At 40.7% G+C, this 14,834-nt stretch overlaps 2 protein-coding genes and 1 long non-coding RNA gene across 3 annotated transcripts; 1 reads left to right on the top strand and 2 right to left on the bottom strand.

Moving 5' to 3' along the window:
• Nucleotides 1–3,177: 3,177 nt before the first annotated feature.
• On the bottom strand, nt 3,178–4,508 carry LOC122084444. Its single transcript, XR_006141897.1, has 2 exons — nt 4,374–4,508; nt 3,178–3,408 (listed from the first exon to the last, which is right to left on the bottom strand). It is a non-coding gene; the product is annotated as an uncharacterized LOC122084444 (long non-coding RNA).
• Nucleotides 3,323–4,869, top strand: LOC122084442 (putative oxidoreductase TDA3). The gene is given in 3 exon segments (XM_042652676.1): nt 3,323–3,701; nt 3,704–4,243; nt 4,363–4,869. Coding segments are annotated over 3 exon segments (1,302 nt in total). The 3' UTR covers nt 4,746–4,869.
• A 189-nt stretch (nt 4,870–5,058) lies between these two features.
• LOC122084443 (protein TIC 21, chloroplastic) lies at nt 5,059–10,822 on the bottom strand. Its single transcript, XM_042652677.1, has 4 exons — nt 10,420–10,822; nt 9,831–10,088; nt 6,919–7,119; nt 5,059–5,340 (listed from the first exon to the last, which is right to left on the bottom strand). Exons 1-4 carry the CDS (start codon nt 10,729–10,731, stop codon nt 5,227–5,229), a joined length of 885 nt encoding a protein of 294 aa, XP_042508611.1. The 5' UTR covers nt 10,732–10,822; the 3' UTR covers nt 5,059–5,226.
• Nucleotides 10,823–14,834: the final 4,012 nt, after the last annotated feature.

The following is a 14,834-nucleotide window of genomic DNA, read 5'->3' as shown; positions in this document are numbered from 1 at the left end:
GAGACGAAGGGAATGTCTCTCCTGCTCTTCACTATGCACAAAAGGCACTCTCTCCCTCTCACAGTCGTCACTATCTCTTCTGTTCAATGTAGTGCTAGACCAGTTTACTTGTACCCCTAAAGTACCTCAAAAGTGAGTTTCAAATGAATATATATATATATATATATATTTTGGGTGCCTTGGCTGGGCACCCCTTTCATCCACTTCCCACCCCTTCCCTCGTGCCCCATAGGGAGCTCAAACCCCTCCAGGGCATCATAGTGGTGGGCCGCACCTTGGCATTAAAAAAGTGAACAAAAATTATTACATTAGGATCCACTAGAGTGAAATGTCAAGTACTTTACTTTTATCAAGATTTTAGATCACTTTTAACCTCTTTCCTTGCTTGTTTTTGCATACATTTGCCCTTTTATCCTATCTATCTAGCATTAGGAATTGCCATAAGTCCTTTCATTGATTTCATGTTTAAAATAGATGATAAAAGATCCCTTAGATAGTTTGCTATATGGTTGAGATAGGCCATAAAATTTTATAGATGGTTAATTCAAAGAGTGGTATATCAGTCTATACTCCATAGTATGATAACTAGGTTGTCCTCACCAACTAAAACTCTTATGCCGTAAGGTAGACATGGAAGGAAGAGGGTGGTTCAATGTGATAGACGATTTCACTTTGATCCAACCATATGGTTGGTCTTATCTTGATTGTCCAAATCTTGACCAAAATTATTCATTGATCGTGTCACACGGTGTGATGCTTTCAAGTTAAAATTTATTGTGTCAATTGAGGATGGTGCCAATAATATGTCCACAAATCTATAGCATGACTGATATTTTAGGTTATGTAGATAAGTTGGAGAGATTAGGGTTGTGGTAACCTAGGGACGCATGCTCTGGTCCTCCCAACAGATCATTCTTTGGTCCCTGGACTCTATGGAGAGGAGCCGGATCAAAGAGAGAGAGATTAGGGCTCTGGTGACCTAGGGACGCATGCCCTGGTCCTCCCAGCAAATCACTCTCTGGTCCCTGGACTCTGTGAAGAGGAGCCGGATCAGAGAGAGAGAGAGAGAGAGAGCTAGGTCTCATCTTGATGGGCCGCAAAAGAAATGAAGCACATAAAAGAAATACTCATTCCTTTCCTCATAAGTTGTCCTATCTGTCTCACGTTTGGTTGAGAGCGAGTTAGTAACTTAATGCAGAAACAGAGCTATTTTGGAGGACTTTAGACTGATGCAAGAATTGGGATAGGTAAAAGCATTAATGTGGGCTGGGCCAGATCCAATGTCTGCTTCGGCCCACATTTATTTTTTGGATTTAAACTGGATCCACCAGTAACCGTATCTAGTCCATCTACAATTAGTGTGGATTTTGTATCCGCTTAAATATCCAACTATTCATTTTTCAACCCAAAAAAGAAAAAATCTAACTGTACATTCAATAACAACATCCCTCCCTCCCTCCTAGTAATTAACTGTACCTTTCGATGGATCGCTTGAAAACATATCGGTGCACGAGGTTCTGACATGTGTGAGGTCTAGAGGAGCAAGAATTATTCAGCCTCACCCCAAGAATATGTCAAGAGGTTGTTTCGACCACTTAATCACCATGTCACAATATTCATGTGCCCCCTTTAATAATGCTCTAAATTTCAGTTGATTAGAAAAACTGCTACATATAGGATCATTAAGACCGACTTTCATCCTTGCTCAACTGGTGAGTCTTGCGATCAAACTCTCAGGAGAGTCAAACTCAAACTAGTGACCTAGTTGAACTCGTGACCTCTTGCGACCCTGCACTCTACTGATATTTCTGTCCCACCCCATGAAAATAAAAATCTCATCCATATTGATGCTTTAACATGCACTCTCATTGGCCCTCATGTTAGTGCTGGTGGTGCAAGGAGTACGTCACCAGGTAGCGATCTGCTTCTCGTTAAATAAATTCTACATATTGAGATTTTTGTTTGGAAGGGGGGTGGGGTGTTTAGAACACAGATTGACTTGAAAGAGAGTAAAGTAATCTGGATTTTTTCCTTCTTAGAAATCAAACTGTTCTATACCAAAACAACTTCCTGAGAGTCTGAGACAGCGAGACAGCGAGACAGCCCGGCCTTCTTTGACCCGACCCATTCGGACCCACCCTTTGACCAGTGTTCTGGTAAAATATGGTTGAGCTGTGCTTCGGTGCTTCCCTGTCGATTGACTCTAATAATTTGACTTTGATTTTCTCAACCTAATTAATTTATATGGTTGAGCTGTGCTTCGGTGCTTCCCTGTCGATGGACTCTAGTAATTTGACTTTGATTTTCTCAACTTAATTAATTTATGGGAAAATCGAAACTGCCATACTGTGTGGTTCCTACATGGCTATGCTCAAATACTGTGGATGAGATGATAGCCTGACTCTCATAAAATGCAAAAATCCCACTAATGTTGATTTCCCACATGATCTGGGGTTGGCCCCTGGTATTGGGGCAAGCAACCTGGCAGCGATCCCTCTCCCTCTCCCTCGATTTATTAATTAATGACTGAATTTGATCGCAACCTAGCAGCGTATACACTATTTACAAATGGTCGATAATAACCCCCTTGCTATTCCCTTATACCTCCCTTATACCTTACGGACACCATCCCTACAAGAACTTTACATTTTCAAATAATTTTCTAAGCATAATAGTAATATGTTATACATACATGGAGGAATCAAATTCAACTCAATTCAGATTGATTCCATCTAATTTGGTTCAGCTACATTAAATCCTCTATTGCTAATCAATTTTATTTAAAACCATCTAAACATATTGATAATATGTTATTATCAATACTAAGTTATGCATGTCTTTCCTCACCACTTCACCCATAATCATTTTAGTACTTCCTCTACCTCTTCTAGTTCCTCTACTTTGTGGAAAAGTCAAACTGATTTATATCTATAGCTTCTCCCTGAAATAGAATATAGAAACCCCTTCTGTGAAGTTTGGGCTCCCATGAAAGTGATGCTCAGATTACTGCAATTGAAACAAACTGAGAACAAAGGTTGAAAACACCATCTAAGGGAATAGATTCCAGGGGCAGGCTTGAAACTACCCAACTAAGGTGAATTTTTTCACCTTTACCCCTGAGATTCTATTCACGTGGCTGGTCAAAGGGGTGAACCCAGGCAGCAGTTTTGTTCGGAGTTTCGTGTGTAGTGAATATACTGAATAGTGATGCCGAGACACAAGAAATAGATAGAGACTTACCCACGTGTCACTCCAAACCAATTATGGTTAATTTGGTTCTCTCTCAGAAAAGTATTTAACAAGTGTTGAGAGATATCTGGAAATGGTGGCGGTGTCTTCCTCGCCTTTTCTCCTCCTAGACGCTTCAGCTACGGCGTTAGCCCGGCCATTACTCTCGCCACGCCGCACCTGCAAATTCCAATCGGTTATCTTGGTCAGAGCTTCATCATCGTCATCATCACCAATGAATGATGATAAACAGAATCAGCAGCGGAGAGTGGTGGTGTGCGGAGGTGGAGTCATCGGCGTCTGTACTGCCTATTTTCTAGCGAAGAATGGGGCAGTCGTTACTTTAGTCGAGAAATCATCGGTCGCCTGCGCTGCCTCGGGCAAGGCCGGTGGCTTCCTTGCCCTTGACTGGTGCGATGGTGGACCCCTCTCTAGCCTCGCCCGAGCCAGCTTCAACCTCCACCGTTCCCTCGCCTCGAACTAGATGGTCCCCAAGCTTACGGCTACCGTCCCCTCCAGACCCTCAGCCTCAGAGTCACCGAGCTAACCGAGAACCAGCGCCCCGCGACCAGCAGTAGCAGCAGAAATATTCCTGCATGGGTGGATGGACCTGCGAGAAACCCTAGGACAATCGGCACGACGGAGACCACAGCACAGGTCCACCCGCAGCTCTTCACTAGGACTCTGCTCTCGTCGGCGATGGCCAATCATGGGTTGGAGGTGGTGATCGGAGAGGTCGATCAGGTAGAGGTGGAGGGAGGCCGGGCCCGAGGGGTGGTACTCAAGCATGGAGACAGGGTAAATGCGGCGGATGCGGTGGTGTTGGCGCTGGGGCCATGGTCGTGTCGGTTACCTCTCCTGTCCTCCGTCTTCAGAGTTTCCGGTCTCAAGGCTCATAGCATCGTTCTGGAGCCGCGAGACCCCGCTGCCATTACTCCTCATGCTCTGTTTCTCAGCTACCACCCGGCCCAAGGTGGGAAATCCATGGACCCCGAAGTCTACCCTCGTCCTACAGGTAAAATCTATGAAAAGTTGGAAAATCAGCATCTCTCTCGCTGATCTTTCCATTTCGTGTTTGAGTTTTTTGGGGTTTTGTTGGGGAAATGAAATGAAAGGGGTGCGTACAATGTACAGGCGAGGTGTACCTGTGTGGGATGTCTGCGGAGGCTCAAGTGCCGGACGATCCAGAGCAAGTGATGGGTGATCCTGAGTCCATTAAGGTGTTGCAGAGGGTAGCAGCGTCGGTGTCGAGCCACTTAGTCTTGGAGGATGGGAAAGCGCATCTCAAGGCCCAGCAAGCGTGCTTCTTGCCGTGCACAGACGATGGTCGGCCGGTGATCGGAGAAATGCCTAACGTCAAGGGATGTTATGTGGCGACAGGGCACAGCTGTTGGGGCATCCTCAATGGCCCAGCAACCGGTGCAGCCGTTGCTGAGCTCGTTTTGGATGGCCGATCCTCCATTGTCGATCTCTCCCCCTTCAGTCCCAAGAGATTCGTCGGCGTCCGGAAACACTAGAGCCCCTTTCTGTTGTTAGCTAGTAGCTACTGCTCACTCCTCTTTCCTCTTGGAGAGTTTGGGTTTTTATTCATCTTGCATGTATGTGGCCATGTGGGTTGGGTAGTAAAAGAATTTAGAGTCACTCGAATGAGATTTCAGTGATGCTCTAGAAATTAGTATAAACATATTAAAATCTCCCCTTTTCTTGGGGTAAAAACATTTTAAAATCTAGCACCTGAAAGGGTGGTGTGGTCACTAATTAAGTTTCAATCGATCACAATCAAAAAATAAATTGGTGTTGGATATTTCTCTGAGTTTGACCTATCCGGTGTCACACAGAAGGGAAATGAGATCTTGAATTGAGTAAACGATTCAAAAGTACATTAATAATCTCACAGAAATACTTAAAACATTCCTTATGTTGAAATCAGGATCCAAAATCAAATTTCCTCTACAGAAGATCTGGATCGAATTTCCTTCACCATGCAATAGTAGAAGCTTAAGCAAGTCTGGCAATTGGAGTAGCTTCTGTGGGTGGTAATGTAACTGACCGCAATAGCTCCAATGAGAAAACGAGCCCCAAGAAATGAGAGAGAATGGTGTTGGCTGAGGCCTGCAAAAACTTAATTGATGAGAGACCAGGAACCAAATGAATAATCACAATTCACAAAATAGCAAACTAAATGGAAAGCAACATTAACCAGATACATAAAGAACTGCCATGAAGCAGGCACAGAACATTGTTCAAACATCACACCCCTAGAGGGGGAGAACTATTAACCCTTCATAGAATATCCTGAATCTCAGGTTCTAATTCTGTCGTTCAACATTCAAAAATGTGCGAAGAGATTGTGCTCGTCACCAGAAAATTACTAGGACTCTCAGAATATACTGATATTACTAGCTCAATTGTTTCAGCCAAAAAAAAAGGTTCACTTGATTCCAAAGGAAAAAGTTGTAGATGGTCGTCCGCTCCTAACAATGGTAACAAATGACATCACACAAGTTTGTAATATCTACAGAAAATCCCTACAAAAATCAAAATTAAGGATGAACCATGATCGGATCCTAACACTGAATGGCTTTGACAATCTGTGAGTTATCACCATTGCTTTTGGCTGGGGTTTCTCCAACAAAGAATTCACTTAAAGATCAAATAATGTGAGGGTTGAAGAAAAGATTTAACAATGAACAAACTAGTTACATGCTTCCCCAAGCAAACCTTATTCTTGCGAAGGTAAGAAGGAAAGAGAATTATCTCAATGGAGCATGACTCCTGCCAAATTCTATTTGCTAATTAAAAAGTATACAGAAATTAAGGATATCTGAACGATCCACTTGGGATCAAAGAATTGAACATTTTACCATTAACAGGACAGTTGCCTGTAAATTTTTTTTGTATCCTAAAGCTGTGTTTGTTTTGCACTTTTACTGAAATGCAAAACAAAAGGTTAGAAAAAAAACATAAATTGACAAAATTGTGAAGATATCTTCTTGATCATTGGTGCTCTTAGCACCCAAGGAGGACTCCACCCTCATCATACAGCTTGATCTGTTCCCTTAATCATGTTCAAATGTGCTTCTTGGTCATGTGCAACCAAAAAATGCAAAATAGCAGGAAAAATAATATATATTTTTCCAGGAAAATATTTTATGCCTAAACAAACGAAGCCTAATGTATCAAGGTTAAAAATTGCCTCGTTATCCTTGAACTTTCAGAAGTTCATCAATGTTCTTGCACTCTCGGGCCAAACCCAGTTAATGGAGGGTCGCTCAGTTATGTTAAATCCAGTATTTAAAATAACCAATCCATGAAAACAAGAACCCACATTAATTGCAAAAAGTTGAACAAAACTTCATATAGCTTGAATCCAGCATTGAACCATACAAGGCTTCAAAGCATAAAATGCATGAGATACTGAACCGCAGAAAAGAAATTCAAACTAATAAAATCGCTCAATCTGAAAATAATGAAAGTGAACTGTATTTCATGAATATGATATCTATCTAGTGTGGTGTATGGAATATATGATAAAGGTGGAGTGTTGGAGTATTTCCATCAATTGATCATGTCATATGGACCAGGGTCAGACATCTAAATGCTTCGATTTGAATTATCCAGAGGATACCCTAGTAACCAACAGACAAGATGATTGTCCAATCTGAAAGTCCAAAGAAATTATTAATGTACCTGAACCAAGAATACATCCAAAGCTAGCACAGGACTGTAACCAGGAGTGCCCTGGTAGTAAGGATTTACTGAGGAAGTAAGGGCCTTTGCAACTAATAGCCCTACTGTAGCTTGCATGCCAAGAATCGCAGCACCCATTCCCAGAAGGTTCACCACTATACCATTCCTCAAGCTCTTTACAACTTCAGCTCGAGGGGGAGCCTGTAGAACAAAATACAATTCATATAGCATTGAAACTTCCACTTCAATTACATTCAGATTAGCATACAATAAAAAAAATTGAAACTGAATTTTGTGATAGTGTATTTCCCAAATGAGGAAAAGGGAAAAAAAAAAAAAGAAGACTTAAATGAACGACCTTTGCATATCTATCAATTTGGTGCCAATACATAATTTGGGAAACAAGTTGCATCCAATTCTTCATATGAGAAAATAAATAAATAAATAAATTACATTCAATTCAACTTGTGTCCTCCCCCGACAGGAAGTGGTCACTGGTCAATCTTCAGTACATTAAGAAAGGTTGGACATGAATTCTCCTAAACTTTATGAACAAACAAAAATGAAATTCTCCCTCCTCTGCTATTCTCACAATGTAACAGTTAAGCATTTCATTCACAGATTCAGCAATACCTTGGTGCATATAGAAGCAAAACACTAATGGTACTTTACATATAATGATAATAAGGTTTATCTTTGTGTAACCAAGAATGGGTACAATGAGATGACACCATCTTACATGGTACATATAAGAAAAAATATCATTATTACACTAACATGACTGTTAACATATATTGCCCACACTGTAGGAAGTTGACCGTCCCCCAGAGGAGATTAGCGTTACAGTCTCACTGTAACCAACTGTGATTACACTGATCTTAATCCATAATAATATTTGGTGCACATTTAGCTTCTCCACGTCATTTTAGTAAATGTGCTTCCCAAGTGATATCACATGTTGAAGTTGCAATAGAATATACTTGCAAGAATGAACTCCCATTTCTTACAGCAAAGTAGTCGAAAGGCTCAACCTTGGCTAGTGTAGTCAGTTTGAGATTTGCTACATTGGGAATTTTATGCCTCACTAATCCCTATTCGTACACAGCTGGGTCCCAAATTTCTTATATGTTAGGCCCTGTCGGGGATATATGACAACTTGATGATTTTTTAATGGCTAAAACACAGCTAGTTAGAAAATCATTTTATCATGGACGACAGACCAAATCACTATCAGATGAACATCATGTTATCTATGGTCCTCCATGTCCATGAGCACTTATTGTCTTTGTTATAGATTAAACGGGCATTTGATTTGCCTACTCCAATCTAGTGCTCCACAACACACAATCAACCCCACCAAGATCACAAAGATCCTATGAACAGGAAGAAAAGTTACTTATCAATTCTTTTTGGAAAGATGCAATATCCCAAAATTTAAGCTTGTTAGCCAACTTGAGATGATTCTGCCAGCACTAGCACCACAGGATGCAGATGGATGAAGAATCTCCTTGCTATACAGATTACTAACATGACTAGATTCACATTATCTTCAGAATATGAACAAACTTGTTTAACCCCAAGTGACCCATTCAAAATCTTAAGCAGTTGCAATTTGCAATAGGGTCATGCTTTCTCTTTCCATTAGGATCCTCCATTGTGATGTTCCTCTCCAACTTCCTTAATTCCACAACTGCTTACATTGGGATTATGGAGATTGACATGAAGCAAAACAAAAGTTATGACTAAAACACTTGAACTTCACTAGTTCTTCCTTTTGAAAATACATCACTTGTTCCAACAAGCAATTTATTTCAATATTCAATGGCCAGACCCCAAACTGCTTTGGATTTAATACTTATCGCAAGCATTGGCAATAGTTACTGTGAGTGCCAGCAGGGAGAGCAGGACTTCCTACACCAATGAATTCACCTTCTGCTTTCCCTTTCGCATCTTTTCACCAAAGTTGTGCCTTCAGCCCAACAACAGCTCAAAGAAAACAGAGAAACATCTCAGATGTCTGAGATTTTGATGTTTGTTGCTACAAAATAAGATTGCTTCCAACTATAACTGTAATATGCTTGGCCATCATCATCTACACACAAGACCTCTAACATGCCACAGTGACCAGCTTCCAATTCCCATTGAATACCAGATTCCTTTCCCCTTTGTTGATTAAAATTCAAAGGTGGGTGACAAATGATAGATATTAGATAATAGAAGGTTATGCAATCATAGCAGGAAGCATAAGGCACATCACCTTAGGTATGTATAATGCAAATGTGTTAGCTTGCAATGAATAAGCCTGATGAAGAAGAATACTATGACAGTAAAAAAAAAAAAAAAAGGGAACTCAGAGAGGATTTCATAACCCATCAGATCATTTAAAGTGTTGCTTCAGAATGCATCTTCTGAGGAAAAATCCAACAAAAAATAATAAAAAAAGAGCAACCCAGTGCATGAGGCTCCCGCTAATGCAGGGTCTGGGAGGGGCAAGTGTACAAAAAAAGTCAACCCAGAAACCCAGGACAATAGTTCCTCCAGGACATAAGCCCCAGTGTCATAGGCAGACCAATCCAAATGACACATCAACCAATTCTAGGTTAATAAGCTTTAATACTGTAGGTGTAACAAGAAAGAAGCCTGGTGAATTATGAATTATAATCAAACACTGCACAGTAACCTGCTTTTCACAAGTTTAACGCTGCAGCAAATTCAATAGAGGGCAGAGCCAACCCGTGTGTAGTCAAGAGCCCAGTGGGTGAAATACAAGCAAAAGGTTCCATTCCAAATGCATTTCCCTCTCAATGCAGCATTAATCTTTTCTTTAAAAAAATTTGGTAAACATTTTACAAAGACACTGATTTCCAAGACAATTTCTGATAACCATAACGCGATTAAGAATGTGTTCGTACCTTTGAAGGATCGCTTGCAGTCTTACGAAGCCTATCCGACAGACGGATATAACCAAAGGACCAAAAGACGGAAATGAAGGCGGCGGCAATCCCTCCAGCAGTACAATAGAACGTAGGTGGCGAAGAAATTTTCCCAGTAACGACAACGGAGAAGGATAGAATTACAGCGGAAACTACAGTACAAACCAGCTGTCCCCAAAACCCTAAACTACCCAACCGCTTGAAATATCTGGAAGCGTTCTCCAGTCTCTTGGCAACCTGCAGCACTCAAACAACAACCTGTTTCCCTTCAGAAACTCGAAAGTAAGTAGTAATTCAGGGATAATGCAACATAAAAGATCACAGGATTTCCTTCTTTCTTTATCTTTTAGGTTTTGGGAATCTCAATTTATTCATGATGATTGAAGAAGCTAAACCACCGGAGCGGAATTCAACATCGGAAATGGTTAAAAGAGAAAAAGGAAATTCAGTGATGCGCTTTTCCTAGAATAAAATTTCAATTTCAATAGACATACAGACGCGGGGGGCGAGGGGCGGGGGGCGGGGGGCGGGGGGGAGAGGGAGGGAAGAAAAAGAGAAGAGAAGCTACCTGATCGAGCTTAGTCTTTTCGGATTCATCAGTTGGAGAAGGGAAGGAGGAGGAAACAGGAGAGGAGGCGTTGACGGAGGCGGTAGTTCCACTTTTGTTGGAGGAGACACAGAAGGGAGGAGCAAAGGCGAAACGCGACTCGAGGAGAGGAAGAGATGATAAGGAGACTGAGGACTTGTTGGGAGAGGAGAACGAAAGAGCGTTGTGGTGGTAAGAGAGTGTCCGACGAGGGAGTCGAGGGAGATGGGGAAAAGGTGAGGATGCAGATGCCACTCCATTGGAGCGAGCTGCAGGTAGCAGTAGCGTCTGCATTAGGTAGTAAGTGGTGCTCAGGAACAAGGCCCCCTGTGCGGTTCCCAACTTCCAAATATGCAATTTGGGATTCTTGTCTCTTCCACGGTTCTACCCTGTGACTGCACTTTAATAGATCTACCAAATTAAATTTAAAAAAAGAAAAAGGAATGCACTTAAGAGATTACTTATCAAAAAAGGGTAATTTAGTATCACTCCCCACGACTATGCTTATTAAAATTCTCTTACTCTTTTTTTTTTTTTTTTTACTCTTTTTCTCACATGTTCTTTTTAAATATCTAGATTATTTTTTATTTTCACTTATAACTTATTACGTTTTTTTTCATATTGATTGATTTAAAATATGATTAAACCAAACCATTTACAAGTTTTATTTCATCCAATCATCAAGGATATTGACATAGTCGATGTATCCTTAAAGATATTATTTATTTATTATTATTTTTTTATGTCGTCTCATCCAATCATCAAGGATGTTATTTATTTATTATTATTATTTTTTTTTATCTCATCCATCATCACAAATTTAACAATCTTTTTTTTATCGGTATTAAATTAGTATCGGTCTCAGTCAATCTAAGAATTAAGAAAAAAAAAAAAAAAAAATGCATGGGACTCGATTGGAACATGTGATATATATGTATGATACAAAATTATTCTTTTTTTAATTTATAATATCATTGATGATTGCATGAAACAAAACTTGTAAGTGGTTTGGTTCAAGCCATGTTTTGAACCAATTAATATGAAAAAAAAAATGTAATAGATTACAAATGAAAATGAAGGGTAATCTGGATATTTAAAAAAAGGGTAATTTACAACGGCACTTCCTAAAGAATACCAGTATTACAGGAATACCCCCTCTCTTTTATCAAATTAGAATTTGACCCCTTACCGTCAGTCATTATTATAGAATATATCAAGAATGTTGACATCACCAGTTCATTTTTTTTTTTTTCTAAATACCATTTTGCCCTTAAAAATAATGAAGTACCGAAATTACCTTCCTTACTTGTAGTCCTCAAATCCCTAGCTCAGTCTCACTTCTAATGGGTCACTGACCCATTGAGTTGGAGAAAATAGAAGCCATGAAATCTGTCGACGGTGCCGATGCCGGTGTCGGTGTGACCATCTCTCTCTCTCTCTAGCCGATGATAGACTCTGCGCTGGCAAAGATTCCCCTCTGCCCCCCCCCCTTTCTCTTTCTCTTCCTTATCTCTCTCCACTCCCTCCCCAAAAAACTCTTAACTTTAGAATTTTAACTCCAAAGTCCAAATTCATGCCGTCTCTCTCACATCATTTTTAATTCTTCCTAGTTTCCTCCCTCTGAGGGGAAGAGAGAGAGTGTATGCATGTGCTTACTCTTTCTTCTAGGTTTTTTTTTTTTTCAACATTTAATAAAGGTTTTTGGGGTGTAATTTCTCAATTTCTTCGTTCCCAACCGGGAGGGAGATGGGCTACGCAAGCTCAAAGGTTGACGACCTGAAGGCCGTCAAACTCTATAGCGAGCGTTGCGATTTCCTGCAAGAGGCAATTCGGCAGCGTTACGCGTTTGCTGATGCCCATGTCGCCTACATCCATTATCTCAAAGGGATTGGCCTCTCCTTGCAGCGGATCTTCGATCAAGACACCGACAAGTCCACTTCTTCCCCTGTGCTTTTCGTTGGTTTGGTTCAGAATTTGGAGCCGATCCAATTCCAGCCCACTTTGCAGATATGAGTTGCTAAAGAAAATCAAGGTTCGATTTTTCTCTGAAGATTTTCTTGCTTTTTTGATCTCTTGTGACATTTCGTTTTTTATTTTATTTTGATATAACTTCAAGCAGGTATCTTCAACTTTCATAGAGATTCCAGTGGCAATTATGTCGTCAGAAAACGTGTTGCCACTACTTCCTTGCGAATAAGATGAAGAAACGGAGACCTTTAGACAAGAACAATGGATGAGATAAGGGATGGCAATATATTTGGACGGAGATTGAATTTACATGAATGCCATTCATTTTTTACTTTGATTGACAATTAGACCCTTGTGAATAATCAAAATGTCAGATCATACCCTGGTGAATAATCAAAATGTCAGATCATTCTTTTACTCATAAGGGTTAAAACATCATTTCATAGCATTACTTAACAGACTGACAGTAGGGGTCTGAGTCTAATTTGGCGAAAGAGAAGGGGTGTTCCTCTAATACTGACATTCTCTAGGGGTGGCGTTATAAATTACCCTTAAAAAAAAAAGGGAGAAAGATATGTAAAAATAAAAAGATATAGAAGTATTAGTAAAAAAGTAAAAGACATGGAAGTTTTAAGTACATATAGGTCAAGTGTATGGGAGTGATAGTAAATCTACCGTTAAAAAAAACAAAAACTGAAATTAAGAGTTTCGATAATGCCTTACCCAAAAAAAAAAAGAGTTTCAGTAATGTTAGATTAAATTGAGAAACCCCATTGATGGATTGATGATGAAATTGAAAAGAGAGTCCTGTATTGTGGCCTAGTGGCACTTATGGGTCTCTATCTGGGCCTGTGTGGGTCTTGCACCCAAAGAGAAAATGATACCTCCATGTTTTGTTTCGAGTGCTAATTCATTTGGTACGATTTCCCCCCGCCCCACCACCCCCCCCCCCCAAAAAAAATTAGAAAGTAAAGTAAATATGTTTAGTTAGATGAGGTGGGAGTCCTTGTGTAGGAACTGAGATAGAACTCACGCTATAAAGCTAAATGCCCTTTACATCAGAAGATTGTCTCTATTCCCAGAGGTACACCAAAGTTGCCACATCTTAGCTCTAATGTCACTTGTTGAGATTTGGTTATAACTTACCCTTATAAGATAACTGTTAAAAAAAGGGTAATTTACAGCGCCACCCCCTGGAGAATGCCAGTATTATAGGAACACCCCCTCTCTTTCACCAAATTAGACTCAGACCCCCTACCGTCAGTCACCGTTAAGAAAGAATTTGAAATGACATTTTTACCCTTTTAACTAAAACAAATAAACAATCATATTTTACCTTACCTCTCACTGCAACAGCAGATACCACTGGCAGTTCAGCTTCTTCTCCGGTCACAGGCAGCTCCGGTCACTGGCGGTTCAGCTTTTTCTCCGGTCACTGGCGGTTCCAGCTTCTCTCTCTCTCGGCTTTCTGAGAAACAGAGCCGTTGAACTTCAGCACAACTGCCTTAACGAAACGAAGAATCGCCTCCCGCGACCGGTTCAGTCCCTCAACTTCGCTTTGGTGATGATGATGATGATGGAGGTGGTGACTGCGGTGGCTTCTTCTCTTGGAATTCAATGTACAGAAGCCCCTGCTTCCAATTTAGCCCTTTCTTATCTAAAATTTTCATTCTAAGTATTTGACCAGGAAACCTTTCACCTTCCTCTTCAATCCGTTGAGTACGTCAGAACTTGGTTCTATGAATTTCTATCTAATGATGATGATCATGATTCCTTTGTTTCACTATCTTCTTATTTCCTCACTACCTTTCAGCCATAAAAGAACACCCTAGTGGGAAAATATTGTAAGACAACAGTTTGTGGGAGGACAGTGTGATCTATTCTGTAACTTGCGTTGGACCACGGTTAAGGTGAGATCGATATATTTAAAATATAGAATATATACATAAGTTTAAACTAAGTTATCTTTTGCCCTTTTTGGTACCGTCGCCGTGATCGTTGATGCAGCTGCCACCGCCGGTGCTCGATCTGGGAGAAAGGTACAGTAAACATGGGATCCTGCCGCCGCCACCGTCGTCTTGATCGTTGATGCAGCTGCCACCGCCGGTGCTCGATCTGGGAGAAAGGTACAGTAAACATGGGATCCTGCCGCCGCCGCCGCCGTGATCGTTGATACAGCTGCCACCGCCGGTGCTCGATCTGGGAGAAAGGTACAGTAACCATCGATTTGAGGATAGGACTTATTAGATGGGCATTTTAGGTACTTCACATTTAGTAAGGGCATTTTGGTATTTAATATAAAAAACAGTAGCTGACATCAGCATATAAAATATATTCTTTAACGGAGACTGACGGTAGGGGGTCTGAGTCTAATTTGGTGAAAGAGAGGGGGTGTTCCTATAATATTGGCATTCTCCAGGGGGTGGCGC

The sequence above is a fragment of the Macadamia integrifolia genome, chromosome 7 (assembly GCF_013358625.1).
Source record: "Macadamia integrifolia cultivar HAES 741 chromosome 7, SCU_Mint_v3, whole genome shotgun sequence".
In the NCBI taxonomy this organism is placed as follows: domain Eukaryota; kingdom Viridiplantae; phylum Streptophyta; class Magnoliopsida; order Proteales; family Proteaceae; genus Macadamia; species Macadamia integrifolia.
Note: the sequence above shows the minus strand (reverse complement) of the source record. Positions and strands in the feature narration are given on the sequence as shown.